Source organism: Sinocyclocheilus grahami, unplaced genomic scaffold (genome assembly GCF_001515645.1).
Source record: "Sinocyclocheilus grahami isolate Dianchi unplaced genomic scaffold, SAMN03320097.WGS_v1.1 scaffold180.1, whole genome shotgun sequence".
NCBI lineage: Eukaryota > Metazoa > Chordata > Actinopteri > Cypriniformes > Cyprinidae > Sinocyclocheilus > Sinocyclocheilus grahami.
In genome coordinates this window covers 885,924-901,322 of record NW_015505359.1, presented here as the reverse complement: position 1 = coordinate 901,322, position 15,399 = coordinate 885,924, and the positions used below count along the sequence as shown (strand labels likewise).

General features: G+C 37.1%; 1 protein-coding gene across 1 annotated transcript in view; it reads right to left on the bottom strand.

Annotated features, from left to right (window-relative positions):
• Positions 1–15,399, bottom strand: part of LOC107594200 (transformation/transcription domain-associated protein-like) — an 89,731-nt gene that overhangs the window by 71,233 nt on the left and 3,099 nt on the right. The window contains exons 2-16 of the mRNA XM_016284162.1: positions 15,331–15,380; positions 15,139–15,249; positions 14,938–15,042; positions 14,348–14,431; positions 14,189–14,245; positions 13,977–14,102; positions 12,627–12,704; positions 11,888–11,976; positions 11,672–11,768; positions 11,429–11,567; positions 10,991–11,069; positions 6,189–6,423; positions 5,428–5,758; positions 4,194–4,291; positions 3,912–3,992 (exon numbers count right to left, since the gene is read on the bottom strand). Coding sequence (XP_016139648.1) covers positions 3,912–3,992; positions 4,194–4,291; positions 5,428–5,758; positions 6,189–6,423; positions 10,991–11,069; positions 11,429–11,567; positions 11,672–11,768; positions 11,888–11,976; positions 12,627–12,704; positions 13,977–14,102; positions 14,189–14,245; positions 14,348–14,431; positions 14,938–15,042; positions 15,139–15,249; positions 15,331–15,380 — 1,760 coding nt within the window. The remainder of the gene's footprint in view (positions 1–3,911; positions 3,993–4,193; positions 4,292–5,427; positions 5,759–6,188; positions 6,424–10,990; positions 11,070–11,428; positions 11,568–11,671; positions 11,769–11,887; positions 11,977–12,626; positions 12,705–13,976; positions 14,103–14,188; positions 14,246–14,347; positions 14,432–14,937; positions 15,043–15,138; positions 15,250–15,330; positions 15,381–15,399) is intronic.

The window sequence follows — 15,399 nt, the reverse complement described above, 5'->3', positions numbered from 1 at the left end:
TCCGGGCGGCTGCAAACAGCAGCTGCCGCCTGCGGCAACCACAGGGCGCATGCAAACGAAATTAAGCAGTGATGGCGCAATGGTGGTAGCATTCATCTTTGTGGAGTGAACACAATTACAGAAATGACAGTTTGTGTTTTCCCAAGCAGTGATGAGCAGCAGGAAGGGCCATTAGCTGGAGTAAATAATCCCGTCTGCACAGCAGGGAGAGATTGATTAAAGGGGGGGTGGGCAGGAGGGAAGAGATGAGCACAGCTTACAGCCTGATGATCTATTTAATTACCTGGGGAAGACGATGCCTTTCTGCACACACTAAGCTTTGACAAGGATTCATTACATGACGAGAATCCCTCTTCCAACCCCTGAACCTCCCCCTTTCACACATATATTGAGGGCAAATTGACATATAAGAGGAAGTGGATGTGTTACTGTTTGTTGAGATTGCTCTCAAGCAAGCCAGAAAGTGGTGTTTCCATATGCCGCAGTAATACTGTTTTTAAAAACATAACATAACCTCTTATGGCTCTCTGAGAGGCCTTAAAGACAACCAACACAAGTGCATTCATCTCAAATCAACCTCAAACTCAACCTGAATCTTCAAAAGCACCGAAAAGGCACTGTTAATTATGAATAGCAATTTCTTATTGCTTCCTATTCAGTTATACCTAAGGAATAACTGAAACATAAATGAAAATGTCATTTGAAGCTTAAAGGACAACATGTTGAAGAATGTACTAGCCACACTTTTCCTTAAAATTAAGTAAAACTGGATATCCTGCTGAAAAGTCTTCTGAAGCCACACTTGAATTTTGATCTGTTGTATGGTTTTGGAATACTCATATGGATCTTTTTTAGTGCTTTTTTGACATTTCAAAACTTGAAAAATAAAAAATTCTTTCTATTTGAATTTTCATAGGTAACAACCATTTTTTTACCCATTCAATGCGATATTTAAATAATACATTTTTGTGATTTTTTTTTTGTGATTACACAAGTAAACGAAATAAGAAATAATGCTAAAATAAGAATGTAATAATGCTATTATAAATTATACTGTAAACATTTTACTTCATAGTACAACTTTAAAAGTACAAAACTAATATTTACATTTTAATTTCTTAATTTTCATACGTTAAACTATCAAGCTTTTTAATTCAGCATTTTTTACCAAATAAATGCTTGTCTCAGAGTGAAGGCTGGCACTGTGTTCACGTAAATCTGCAAATGTAATGTAATGTACACACATAAATGAACACAGTGCCGCCATTCATTCTGTAACCTGCAGAGAATTAGGCCCGTCACGATAACAACTTTTTGTTGTGCGATATATTGCCCCAGAAATAATTGCGATAAGCGATATTATTGTCATTTTAAAGACCATTTTATGCCACTGAATATATAATCATAATGTAACAGCATAATAATGCATGAAGGCCTACATACTTCCAAATGACAACAAACTTTTAATTTTTAAGAATATTTAGATCATGGAAATTAAGTATCAAAATATTAGATACCTTAAAAAATCTGAATAAATAGTAAATAAACATTTTCTAACAAAAAGTGCAAACAAGTAGAAAAAAAGAAAAATTTTCCATCAACAGATTTTTCCCTGACTTTCTTTTCTTTTGCAGATGAAACTTTGATTGTAGAAGCATGTTTTAAATGTGAACGAGCACCTCATGACTACACCACGTTATGTACGAGAAGCTGCAAAAGACACTGGCTCAAGTGGAATGTGCAAAACATGGTGACATAAATTTTTAAGTAAATATACTGGGCGATATATTGCGTCACCAAAAATGATTGAGGTCATGTACATATATTGCGCGATAAGTCGATATATTGATTATTGCGACAGGCCTACAGAGAATATATTTAATCATACTGCAGTATAGTGTTGTCACGGTACCAAAATTTCAGTATTCGGTACCAATACCAGTGAAAATCCGCGGTTCTCTGTACCAAAGCAAAACACAAAAATATGCTAATTAAAAAATTTGACTATACTTTCATTTAATCCAAACTGCATACATATTTAATTTTAAAGGGCTTTTGAAAACCTTCAAGAGTTACTCAGCCAAGAATAACAACTAATTTAGTTTAAAAAAACAACAAAAAAAAGCCTAGAACTGCTTTTCTGACTGATATGACACAATGTTAACCATTTGTACATTCTCTAACACGAACATTTTAGATTCACAATTCATTTAAAAGCCTCTGGTGTGTAAAAATAGTAATCATGTCCTCCTTGTTTTTTTTTTTTACCCTAATAAAAGTTATATGAGCATTAACTTCATTCTAATGCTAATTATATTAGCGTTAGCTGCACTTATGCTAACGATTAACTACTCCAATAACAGCGTTCATTTCAATCCGACATTCAAATTAAAATATTGAATAATATTCATAACAGAAGTGGTGTGTTTCCCTCAGACTTGCACTCTATTTGTGGCGGCATATATATGCAAATTCATTCTCTGCCAGCAGGAGGTGCTTGTAGAGAGTGAGAGATCAGGTTTCCCCAGTAATCAGCTGTACTCAAATAAGCTCTGCGCTCACAAACTTACCTAAACTCTGCCCTTAAAAACTGTTTTTTAAAAAAAAAAAAAAAAAAAAAAAAAAAAAAAAAAAAAAAAAAATATATATTTTAAAATATATATATATATATATATATATATATATATAATTATTATATTTTACTAAACATGGATTTGACAGACAATTACACTACCATTCAAGTTTGGAGTCAGTATGTTTTTTTTTTAAATGAGTCTCATGCTAACCAAGACTACATTTATTTGATCAAGAAATACAGTAAAACAAAAAAAAAGTAATATTATGAAAATTCAGAAGCCATTACTCCAGTGTGATATGATCCTTTAGAAATAATTCTAATATGCTGATTTGGTGATCATGAAATTTTTCTTCCTATTATCAATGTCGAAAGCAGTTGTGTAAAATAACTGTTTTCCATTTGGAAATATAAAATATAAATTTACATATATATAAAATGTAATTTATTCCTTTGATTTCAAAGCTCAATTTTTAGCATCATTACTCCAGTCACATGATCCTTCAGAAATCATTCTAATATTCTGATTTGCTGCTCAAAAACATTTATTATTATATTGAAAACAGCGTTTAATTTTTTCAGGTTTCATTGATGAATAGAAGGTTCAGAAGAACAGCATTTATCTGCAATATAAATATTTTGTAACATTATAAATGTCTTTATCATCACTTTTGATCAAGTTAAATCATCCTTGCTAAATAAAAGTATTAATTTCTAAACCTTTGACTGGTAGTGTAGGCTGATTATTCTTATAGATTGAAACAAATGTGCTTCAGCCAGGATAAAGAGTATGAAAAGTGCTCCGAGTTGCTGCAGAAAACAAAAAAATTGAGCAACAACAAAAGTATGTTGCTGGAGACGGGCTTATTATTGAAAATGCAAACTGCTTGTCTGCCAGCAGGAGGCGCTGTGAGAGCGGTAGAACTAGCGGTTTCCCCAGTAATGGCTGTAAACAAAGCAGCTCCGCATAGAATGCTACTTTATCAGATAAAATAAAAATGCCATCGAAACTTTTCTGAAGACAGTCGGTTCCCTTCAGAGATACATTCATATAAAACACCCGCGACGCGTTTTGATTTTGAAAGTGCAGTGCTCATGTTTACTCAAGGAAGTAAAACGCCACAAATAAATCAATGTATGAGAAACACTGGTAATGTATATCGAAATATAGGAAATGTGTTTAAAAATCATATCACCGTTATTGAAAAAAAATTATATCGTGATGCATATTGATATTGAATTATTGTCCAGCCCTAATTTGTAGATACCATGATAATAAAAAAATGTCAGGATGTGTTGCTGTATAAGTAGTTCAAATGAACAGCATTTATTTAAAATAGTCCTTCTCCTCCTTCATCCGCACCGTCTGACAGTTAGCCACACGAACATACGTCTGCCCATTGCCGGCAATCTGTACCTAGCCAAAAGGGGGTTGGCTCTGTGATAAGCTGTAAACTTCAGCTCTCAGTATCACATGCGCTTGGATAAAATTATTTTTTTACGTACTGAGATGTGGCAACATAATAGGACTTTCAGTTTTACACACCTCAGCCATTCTGGTCTTACGACTTTGTGTAAGGATTTGTGTTTTGGTGTGGTAATCAGTGGACGGTCGTACCTGGTAGATGTCCAAGGCCTGCATGGCATATTTCACCAGCTTGATGTAGATCTGTGTTTCTTTGGGCTGGAGCTGCTTGTTGGGAATGAACTGTGCCTCTGTAATACAACAATACCAAGTAGTGGTCGACCAATATTAGTTTTTTGACAGCCGATGCCGATATCTTGGAAAGCAGGGTGGCCGATGGCCGATATAAAGCCAATATAATTGTATTTATTTTAATTAATATTTAAGAAATTTGAAATCATTTGAAAACGTATTTAAAAAATAAATGTGTTAAATAAACGTACTTATACTTTAGATGACAAAGTATTTTTCACAAATAAATATATAATAAAAATATAATTAAAAAGGAAGTAAACACTGTAACCAACAGGGCACTCAGTATTCTGGGAAGTTTGTGTGCATTAATCATAATTTTTTCAAATAAAGTCAAGGTAACACTCATTTTACATACAGCACACAGCGAAAATGACATGAATATACAGTGGGCAAATGCATGAAGCACAGCATAATTTAAAATCACGAGTTTAAAGTTTGTCGATCGCGCGTCTCCAGTGAAGCTGAACTCTCCTCCTGTCCACATTCAATTCTCACGGATCGACCGTCATGCAAAGAACACGCCATCATGCAGGATACAAATGCACACTTCACAAGATCTCACAACTGGATCCGACTAAGTTTGCAAGGTTTTTGAAATTAGATGTTTATTAGACATTCAAAGATTTGTTTAAATTATATAAATGCGTATTTGCTGAATGCTGACAGCAAATAAGTATTATAACGTTTGCCTTTCTATTACTAATAATATAAAAGCAATCGTTACAATACTTTTTGTATACATTTTAATTCCTTTGTTTAACCGTTCTATCTGATTATTAGACATACGTATTAGATAATCCATATTAGACAGAACTGAACAACCACAGCGAACAAGAGGGAGAATGTAAGCACTGTGTGCTCAGGTGCTGCTGTTCTCAGCGCCGTCAAAATAAAAGTCCCACCTCGAACGCATCAGCCAAAGAGGAAAACTTATCGGCGATACTGTATATCGGCCGACCACTAATACCAAGGTGAGAATACTCAAATGGGAATGCTGAGCAGAGGTAGCCCTTTAATTACTTTGACAGGCTTCACAAACTTCAACAGACCAGACAAAAAGAAAATGTTAAACAGAACTAACATTAAATGATTTGGCCCAATCTAAAGCCAAGTAAAAGTTCATCCATCTCACCTCCAGGAGCTTTACAAGAAGTGATGCCCCATGTGATAGTTTTCACTCCACACACAAGAGTCTTCACCAGACTGCGACAGTCGGACACCTGGAAGGTCTGTTTGTCCTCCTTGTCCCCAGGTCTATCAAAAGGTGTGGCCGGTGGTGGTGCAGGGGTGACAGGTGTTGGGGGTGCAGGTGGAGGTAAGGCGGGTGTAGTTACAGTAGGGGTGGCTGGGACTCCTGGTAATGCCCCTGTGTCCACCACACCCATCTCTGATTGGGGCTTGCACTTCTTAAAGATAGATACCAGCTGGTACCGTGCAATGGTGTGGAACTTCAACACAAACACCTGAGAATATAGAAATCATATAATGTCAGACCAATATTTTTGTGCTTTACAAATGCATTTACATATGGCCAGTCAGTGGCATCTTGTAGCCCATTGTTATTACAATCACAACGTAGTTTACACAGGCTAATGTGCCAGTCTACCTCACCTCCAGCATTCTCATGAGAATGTCTCTGCCGTTTCCGTTCTCCTGTTCGCTCTTTGATCGGATGCAGTCCACCACACCCATCTCTGATTGGGGCTTGCACTTCTTAAAGATAGATACCAGCTGGTACCGTGCAATGGTGTGGAACTTCAACACAAACACCTGAGAATATAGAAATCATATAATGTCAGACCAATATTTTTGTGCTTTACAAATGCATTTACATATGGCCAGTCAGTGGCATCTTGTAGCCCATTGTTATTACAATCACAACGTCTACCTCACCTCCAGCATTCTCATGAGAATGTCTCTGCCGTTTCCATTCTCCTGTTCGCTCTTTGATCGGATGCAGTCTACAAGGTTTAGCAACAGCTTACAGGACATGGTTTGGATACTGCTGGGGAGGGACTCATCGTCAATATTCTTAGCGAACAGTTGCACAGCCAGGGAGAGGTCCGTCAACGGGAGGTTCTGTCTAACATGGTGCACCAAGTCTGCTAGTGTGCTGTATGCCAAGGGCCTGAAACATCAAGAGACTCACTGTTAGACAACATAATCTAAGCTTTCTAGAGGAGTTCTGTTAAGGTGATGATACACGGGGCAACTTTTTGAGCAATGTTGCTGTCAACGGGTAACCAGGTGAGACACACGACCGATCTAAAGTATCCAGATTGAAATTGGTTGTGCCCAAGCAACATTGCTCAAAAAAGTTGCCCCTTGTATCATCACCTTTAGGGTTGTGACAAAACTGAAACTTCAACAGTTGATACCAATATTAGTACAATTTCACGATTCTCAGAAGCAATTTCGATACCATGGTACTCTCCATTACTGGCCTGCCTGTTTGCATGAGACACAAGTCATTGTTTAACCCTTCACCAAAACGGCCATGTTTAACTACATTTGCTCATGCACAAATGTACACTACCATTCAAAAGATTTTTAGCATTTTCACAGATGAAAATGTTCAAAAGAACATTTATTTGAAACAGAAATCTTCTGTAACAATATAAATGTCTTTACTGACACTTTTGATCAATTTAATGCATTTTTGCTGAAGAAAACTATTAGTTTCAAAAATCTTACTGACCCCAAACTTTTAAACAATAGTGTAACGTCATTTTATTTTCATTTTATAGTGCTATTGACTTGTTACAGACATCCCTACTCTTGTGGTGTGGAATCCCCAGCCTGAAATTGATCAAAACCAACCCTCAAAGAACAAATAGCTCTCAGCCTTGGCTAATAATAATATCTTGGGTCGATACTAGGGGGATTTCAGGCAAAGTTTCAGAATAAACGACACTAATGGCTTTGACAGATTTTGAGTCCTGCCAAATTTGCCTGCTGAAGGCTGATGGAAGCCGTGGATGAAAGAGGGGTGGTGTTGGCAGGCATATGACATCTGGGGCAGGGAGACAGACAGTGGGGGCAATGCCAGGACAGCCTGGCACATGAAGACGGGCACCTGGATCACTTCTGCCCAGTGGGGCAACTCAGCTAAGTCACGCACCATTAACAATCAATTCTGATATGTTGCACTTGATGAACTCTAACTTTTTTTTCTCCAAAGAAACTTGGAAGGAAAAAGATTGTGGCCTCTAGCCACACTGAAAAATGACAATAACATGAACACTTTATAATTATGGCTGGTTCCACTCCAAAACCTAGTCAGCTACCTTGCTGTCTACATAGTCAGCTGCCTTCTAAGAGAGCAACCGAAAAGAAATAGAACCTTATAAGTGACTGCCTTGTAACCCTCTACTAGGGCTGGGCGATGTGGGCAAAAATTCATATCTCTGTATATTTTGGCCGATTTGCGATATACGGTATATATCTCGGTATTTTCGTTTTTCCATTTGGATTTTGAATTTTTTTTATTTAATATATATATTTCACTTACCGCCCAATGTTGTCCAACAAAACAATACATATTATAGGCTATGAAAACAAATAAAGTGAATGCAACCATGTAAGCATTTATATTATGTGCAAAAAAGGGTTAAAATCACATTTCATTCTAACATTGTAACATTGCAATCTATAAACAAAAATAAGGCTTTTAAAGTGGAAGTTAAATTCACAATAAACTAAAAATGAATAAATAAACTGAAAATAAATTAGAACAAAAGCACAGAGTTGTGTTAGGCTATTTTGATTACCCCATTACAGTCACTTTACAGTCAGTGCTATCATAAAAATAGACTTACTTGTAGGTTTAAAATTCTACATGTCACATTTCTTGTCCAACTACAAATATTTCAGCGAAATGTATATTTTAGTCAGAATTATTGCACTCCTATTTAATTGAGCTCTGTCTGTTTGGCGCGCGGCGGCGCTCGTTCACTGAAGTTTAGCGGAAAATCCAAAAGCAGAAGGCTCATGCACTTCTGACAGAAAAATGGAAATATTCCCATGGCTTTCTAACATTTACAGATGGAGACTAAACATGTGAAATGTAAGTTATGCATTCAGGAAGACAGCACATCTCAAACACACTAAACAGCGCGAGTAGCCGAGTGTCTCTGTCAGCGGCACATGCAGCCTTTCAGTCAGAGCAAATGACGGGCTGAGCCACTTAAATTAATATGCGAAACCAAACTATAAACTATGTCTTACCAGTTTTTAAAGACCTTAATATGAAGCTTGTCACATGTTTAGAACAAATTGGATTATGCCTTTTCTCCGCAGCAGCTCAGTCTGTGTCCTCCGCTATATTTTCAGATGCGCTCATATCAAACTACTGTATATCGATATAAACGGTATTGCCTCATATCGAATCACTTATAAAGAAAATATCGATATATCGTACAAACTCGATATACCGCCCAGCCCTACCCTCTACATATAAAAAGTGCTTCTCACAACATTTTGTTGCCAAGCTAACAATATGTTGCTTAATAGTTTTAATGTTTTGTTAAGAACAAAAAGCACGCTTAAATACTGGACATAGACTTAATTTTTCAAGAGGATGCATGATAGTGATGGGTCGTTCTTGAACGATTTGTTCATTTTGAAAATTACGGTAATTACGATATGGCGTGAACGCAGTATATGTCCACATTATCAATGCCTAAACAGAGCCTGCGGTGGTCAGGTGATATAGCGGTCACTTGGTACAAGTCGTAGCTAGTGATGGGTCGTTCTTGAACGATTTGTTCATTTTGAACAAATCTTTAATATGACAGGAACGGTGAGTTGTCACAGAGAGTGATTCGTTCATTCTGTGTTGACCGCACATGTGCAAAATCCTATAGGTTCTGTACAAGATACAGAAATGATTAGTTCATCTTCTGAGTCTTCATTTCTGTTTCCGGCACAGACTGCATAGCCTTATACCAATGAGACTGTCACGTGATGAATGAACGACTCAAACCCAAATTAACATTATATTCTGCTTAAATGAATGAAACAATGTGTCAGTATCACCACTGATGACCAGCTGTTATCGGATTTATTTTTAGTTATCATATTGGACGATACTGGACATTTAATTTGTGTATGCTTATATTCTCTGTTTTTACATTTACCTTTGCCATCATCATCATGCCACTGTAAATCACTTGTAGCATTTAAAACAACTGATTTAATTAATAATTCCATCCATAACACGAAAATAATTATCAGCATATATCTATCAGCTGCTCACAGAGAGTGATTCGTTCATTCTGTGTTGACCGCACATGTGCAACATCCTATAGGTTCTGTACAAGATACAGAAATGATTAGTTCATCTTCTGAGTCTTCATTTCTGTTTCCGGCACAGACTGCATAGCCTTATACCAATGAGACTGTCACGTGATGAATGAACGACTCAAACCCAAATTAACATTATATTCTGCTTAAATGAATGAAACAATGTGTCAGTATCACCATTGATGACCAGCTGTTATCGGATTTATTTTTAGTTATCATATTGGACGATTCTGGACATTTAATTTGTGTATGCTTATGTTCTCTGTTTTTACATTTACCTTTGCCATCATCATCATGCCACTGTAAATCACTTGTAGCATTTAAAACAACTGATTTAATTAATAATTCCATCCATAACACGAAAATAATTATCAGCATATATCTATCAGCTGATATTTTTAATAAACATCTCTAATATTACAATTTCAATAATAAATACATGTTAATTTATAATCAACATATCGCTTTGCCATTCGTCAACGGAATCTTTTCAAAATATCTGGACTCTATATCTTGATAATATAATTGTAATACTTTGAGGAATGGTATATCATTATGCGCCAGTCTTATAAATTTGGTTTTATTAATTTATTATTTCCTCTCTCTTTTCTCAATGCATGTATCCTTCTATTGTTGAAAGTGCCAAGCTTTGTGCATTTGGATTTTATGTTGTAAGTGTTTTTTTTTTTAAAAATGCATATTATTTGCCAACATACTTTTTTAATTTGCTTGTTGAAATGCATTTTGGGATTGCCTTCTCTGCAGAGCACAGCATGTATCCTACCTTAGAATTTGGCCAAAATGAGTCATAACTGTGCTCCCTACTTTTTAAAAAGACACCTCTCTCTTTTCTCAATGCATGTATCCTTCTATTGTTGAAAGTGCCGAGCTTTGTGCATTTGGATTTTATGTTGTAAGTGGTTTTAAAAAAAAAAAGCATATTATTTGCCAACATACTTTTTTAATTTGCTTGTTGAAATGCATTTTGGGATTGCCTTCTCTGCAGAGCACAGCATGTATCCTACCTTAGAATTTGGCCAAAATGAGTCATAACTGTGCTCCCTACTTTTTAAAAAGACACTTAGCCTCATGAGCGGATCTGCAATGCCTTGCAATGCTGCCTAGGCAGGCAGCTTACTAGGCTTTGAGGGTTAAATGTGTGCCCTGCAAATTGCACAGACTGCTTATACTTGAAACATAATATTGGTTTAGTGCTCCCTACTTTTTAAAAAGACACTTAGCCTCATGAGCGGATCTGCAATGCCTTGCAATGCTGCCTAGGTAGGCAGCTTACTAGGCTTTGAGGGTTAAATGTGTGCCCTGCAAATTGCACAGACTGCTTATACTTGAAACATAATATTGGTTTATAGAGGGTTAATCTGCATTCTTACCTCAGCGTCTCTCTCGCAGTGTATCCTGAGCCAATGAGTATTGACTCGTCGAAAAGCTTGTCCATGCATGGAACGAATTCTGCAACACAAACAGACTTTATCAGATGCCATCGCAGGCTCTGAAGCCCACCGAAACAGCTCAGGGGCCTATGAACCATGAGATACATCAATGCCAGAGCTCAACAGTCAGGGTTTCTCATCGATTCATTTAACCTTCTCTACAGGATTAATGATTTAGAAGAGTGTATCAGATTCCTCTCTCAAATGCTATTGATTGAGAGGTGAAGCTCAAAGAGAATGCAGCCGTTACATATCAAAGCGGTACCCCATGATAATTAACACCAGATGCGAGCGCTCCTACAATAGCGAACGCTTTGCATATCTTATTTGGGAATATCTGCCAACAATCTGCAAAGTGTTTAGCAGTGGATGACTCACGGCTGCGTAGATCGGTGGTGAGGATGTGCTTGGCAGCGATCAGGAGCTCTTTCCGCAGGTGAGCAGTCTCAGGGGGGCAGTTAGACAGCAGCTGCAGCATCCCCTTCACCATCTGCTGGGAGTGCTTCCCAACCAAGTCCTGACACACAACGTTTAACATTGCCACATTAGTCACTGCATGAGTATTAAAACAAGTTTAGAAAAGTTTAATAAACAGGTGGTTGAGCTATGATGCCACGCTACCTGGTAGATCCGGATAATGTAAGCGAGGAATGACAAGGTCTTGATCTGTGCGGCGATAAAATCTGCATACAGCTCCTTGTTGAACAGTTTGTGTTGCCTGTCACGGGCAGAAACCAGGAAAAGCATTAAATGTCACTATGTGTTAAACTGCATCTATGAAATGCATTAGCGGTGATGTGATACCACCCGCTCAACGAGACGCAAGAGTTCACTGACCGAGCCTGCGGAGACACCTGCAGCATGATGGTGTTCATGATAAGAGGCACAAAATCCGACACCACGTTGTGAATGCTCAGTTTGTACAGCTAGGAAAAATGCCATACAGGAAAGCAATTAGTGCATCAAATAACAGCGGGGCAACAGACAGAAAGTAGACCCCTGCTTGAAACATTGTTGCATAACATTTTACACCATTTATAAGATTCATGGATTCAAAACAGAACTTTAGAGTCTGACTCAAAGGCAAATTCCACCAATAAATACAATAATTTTAAAAACGAATCATAAACCCTGAGGATTTGAGAAAATTTTCATGCCATACTTCTGAAAGCAGTATCGTGATATTTGTGGCTGCTATATTTTAAGCCGAAAAAAAAGAAGTACACCTGCTGGTCAAATGTATAATGATAGCATGCAGAGAAGGTGAAACAAAAGCTGTGTTTTGTTTGATCGTAGCTTCCTAACAGCTGCGGACTGTCATTTTCTGACTCAAAACTGATTGCCTTTACAATTAAAACTCATAATGACAAAGGCAAAAACATCTAATCACAACAATCATTTTGCTAAGAGTGGCAGGTTTGAGAAAACAATGGATTTAGCTATAAAGTATGGGTTTCAGTTGATTGACGGCACCTTTTATAAACGAGCCAAATGTCTAAATGAGGGACGTGTCCTTTTAAAAAGAGGATGGCTGGCATATAGTCAATACTGAATTAGTGTTTTTATGGGCTCTCACCTGATACATGAGTACAACGATGATGGGCAGCTCTGCCAACACTTTGAGTGACAGCGATCCCCGGGGGATTATGGTATGCTGGAGGACAAAGAGGAGATGGATGAGGCCACTGAGAGATTGAACAAGTTGTCACCATAAAACTTTTTGTTTTGGCACCCATATGGATTTGCTTTTTGTGTTGACATTTAAAAAAAAAAAAACTATAAGCAACTGCATTTCAGCAACTCTTAAGCAAGAATGAGCATAAGCAGGAATTGGGTGCCCTCTAGTGTCTACATAAAGTAAATGTAATTTGCATTGGAAAACTCTTGGAAAGTAAACAGTCCACAAAGAGGACAAAAAAAAAACAAGTTTTGTGACTGAATGCACATATGTGAACCCTGGAGCACAAAACTTAAGTCGCTGGGGTATATTTGTAGCAATGGCCAAAAATACATTGTATGGGTCAAAATTATAGATTTTTCTTTTATGCCAAAAATCATTAGGATATTAAGTAAAGATCATGTTCCATGAAGATATTTTGTAAATGTCCTACCGTAAATATATCAAAACTTAATTTTTGATTAGTAATATGCATTGCTAAGAACTTCATTTGGACAACTTTAAAGGCAATTTTCTCAGTATTTCGCTTTTTTTGCACCCTCAGATTCCAGATTTTCAAATAGTTGCATCTCGGTCAAATATTGTGCTATCCTAACAAACCATACATCTTTTGAAAAAATTGACACTTAAGACTGGTTTTGTGGTCCAGGGTAACATATTGTGGTGGTCACAGTAAACGCTAACCATCTTAATGTATCCAAGACAGCAGTGAAAAACCACTTACCTGCCTGTCAATCACTGCACAAAATAGGGTTTTGCCATTTATGAGCAAGTTTTAAATAAAAAATAACCATCCAACTGAATAAATTGGAAAAATTATGTTTTTCTGCTTTAGCAATATACATTTACACACTGATGTGCTACTACCATGTGTAAAGCGGCTGATCAACTGTGATCAGATCATGCAATACAGGTGTTACTCATGACTGTGTTAACAAGATCAAAGAATTATACCATAATAACATTAAGCTACAACTACTACTAGAATATTGCCAGATTTTATTCATTAAGACACACAGATCAGCATTTGGACACTCAGATCTTATCAGTTTTACTTTCAGCATCCAGGCTTATTGGTACTTTACAGTTCACTCACACACAAACACACATGCAGACACACAATCTTACACGCAGTACCATTCTCTGGACTAAAGCACATCGCTCTCATCATTGTGTTCCTGCTGATCATATTTGTCAAAACTACTCAGCTAATGAGGATTTTGCACAGGTGCTGGAGTTGGTACTGACCGTCCGGGTCTCGCTGTCCTCACGCTCCGGTGCGGTCTTCACCAATACTGAGGTGATCATGCCCACCATTTCTGGAGAAGGCACTGTGTTTTCTGCTATAACCTGAGGATTCTCAAAGTACCTCGTCTGACAGACAGAGACATAGGTTCAGAAAACACATACTTTTAACACAAACGTATACTTTAAACCCATTTTTTGTGAAAACACCTTACCACTACTTTAGGCAGTTCTTTGTAAATTTGCTTCACAAAGTCCAAAAAATGATGAATCTGTAAGAGTTGGAAGGAAGATGTTAGTTAATAACATTTACTGAAACATAGGAAACGTAAATGCTAGTCAACATCACAGAGTGCCAGAAGGCTGCATCTCACCTCTTGAGAGATCAGCGGGCGAAACTGTTTATGCAGTTCAATGATGATCCGTAAACAAATGAGCACATTCTCCTCACTTTCAATCTAAATGATGAAGCACAGAGGCAAAGAGCTATTATTCAAACATAAAATATACACACACTCACACAAGACGATGCATTACATTTGTAAAATAAATTATTTAATATACCTGCTGATTCCTTTGTAAGAAACTTAAATGAACTGTTTTCTATTTTCATGTAATTTATTCCCCTTATATAACCACTATTTTTTTGTTTGTTGTTAAGACAAATCAATCAAGTAAGAATTTACACAGATCAGCATTTGGACACTTAGATCTTATCAGTGTTACTTTCAGCGCCCAGGCTCATTAGTACTTTACAGTTCACACACACACACACAATCTTACACAGTACCATTCACTGGACAAAAGTACATCGCTCTCATCATTGTGTCTCTGCTGTCCCTCTTGCATGTAGTTACATATACAAATATTTGTCCAAAAATGCTCTATAAAATGAGAATTCTAAAGCTATTTTATTGGCTCTTTACATTAGAATAAGCTTGGCATTCAGGTAAAGAAAGCTGACCTCAAGGAAGCGGAACATGACAGAAAGGATGTTCTTGGCATGAGTCCGGAGATGTTCATTAGTTGGGATTCGGTGGATGATCTCCAGGACAAGTTTTCGTAATTGCTATAAAAAGAGTTAAAGACACCTCATGTATATTTAAATGTCAGGAATGAGGCCTTAATAAAGACAATATGCAATATGATTTTTACTAAAGCACACCTGTGTTGGTTTCTCTTGAAGGAACTGCACTTCTCCATCCTGCAGAAACGTTAGGAAACGAGGGATGATATGCTCCAAGAAAGTAGAATACTGTGGCGAGGATGTGACATTCTGTGGAATAGGATTAACATGAATTAATGAGGAAGCATCTTTCCTTTCAAGTTTTTTTATAAGCAAAATATAAGGGCTCACCTCAAAATTCTCACTGACTTCCTGCATCATTTTCAGTTTGGTCTCATCCGCTGATGTTTAAACGAAAGA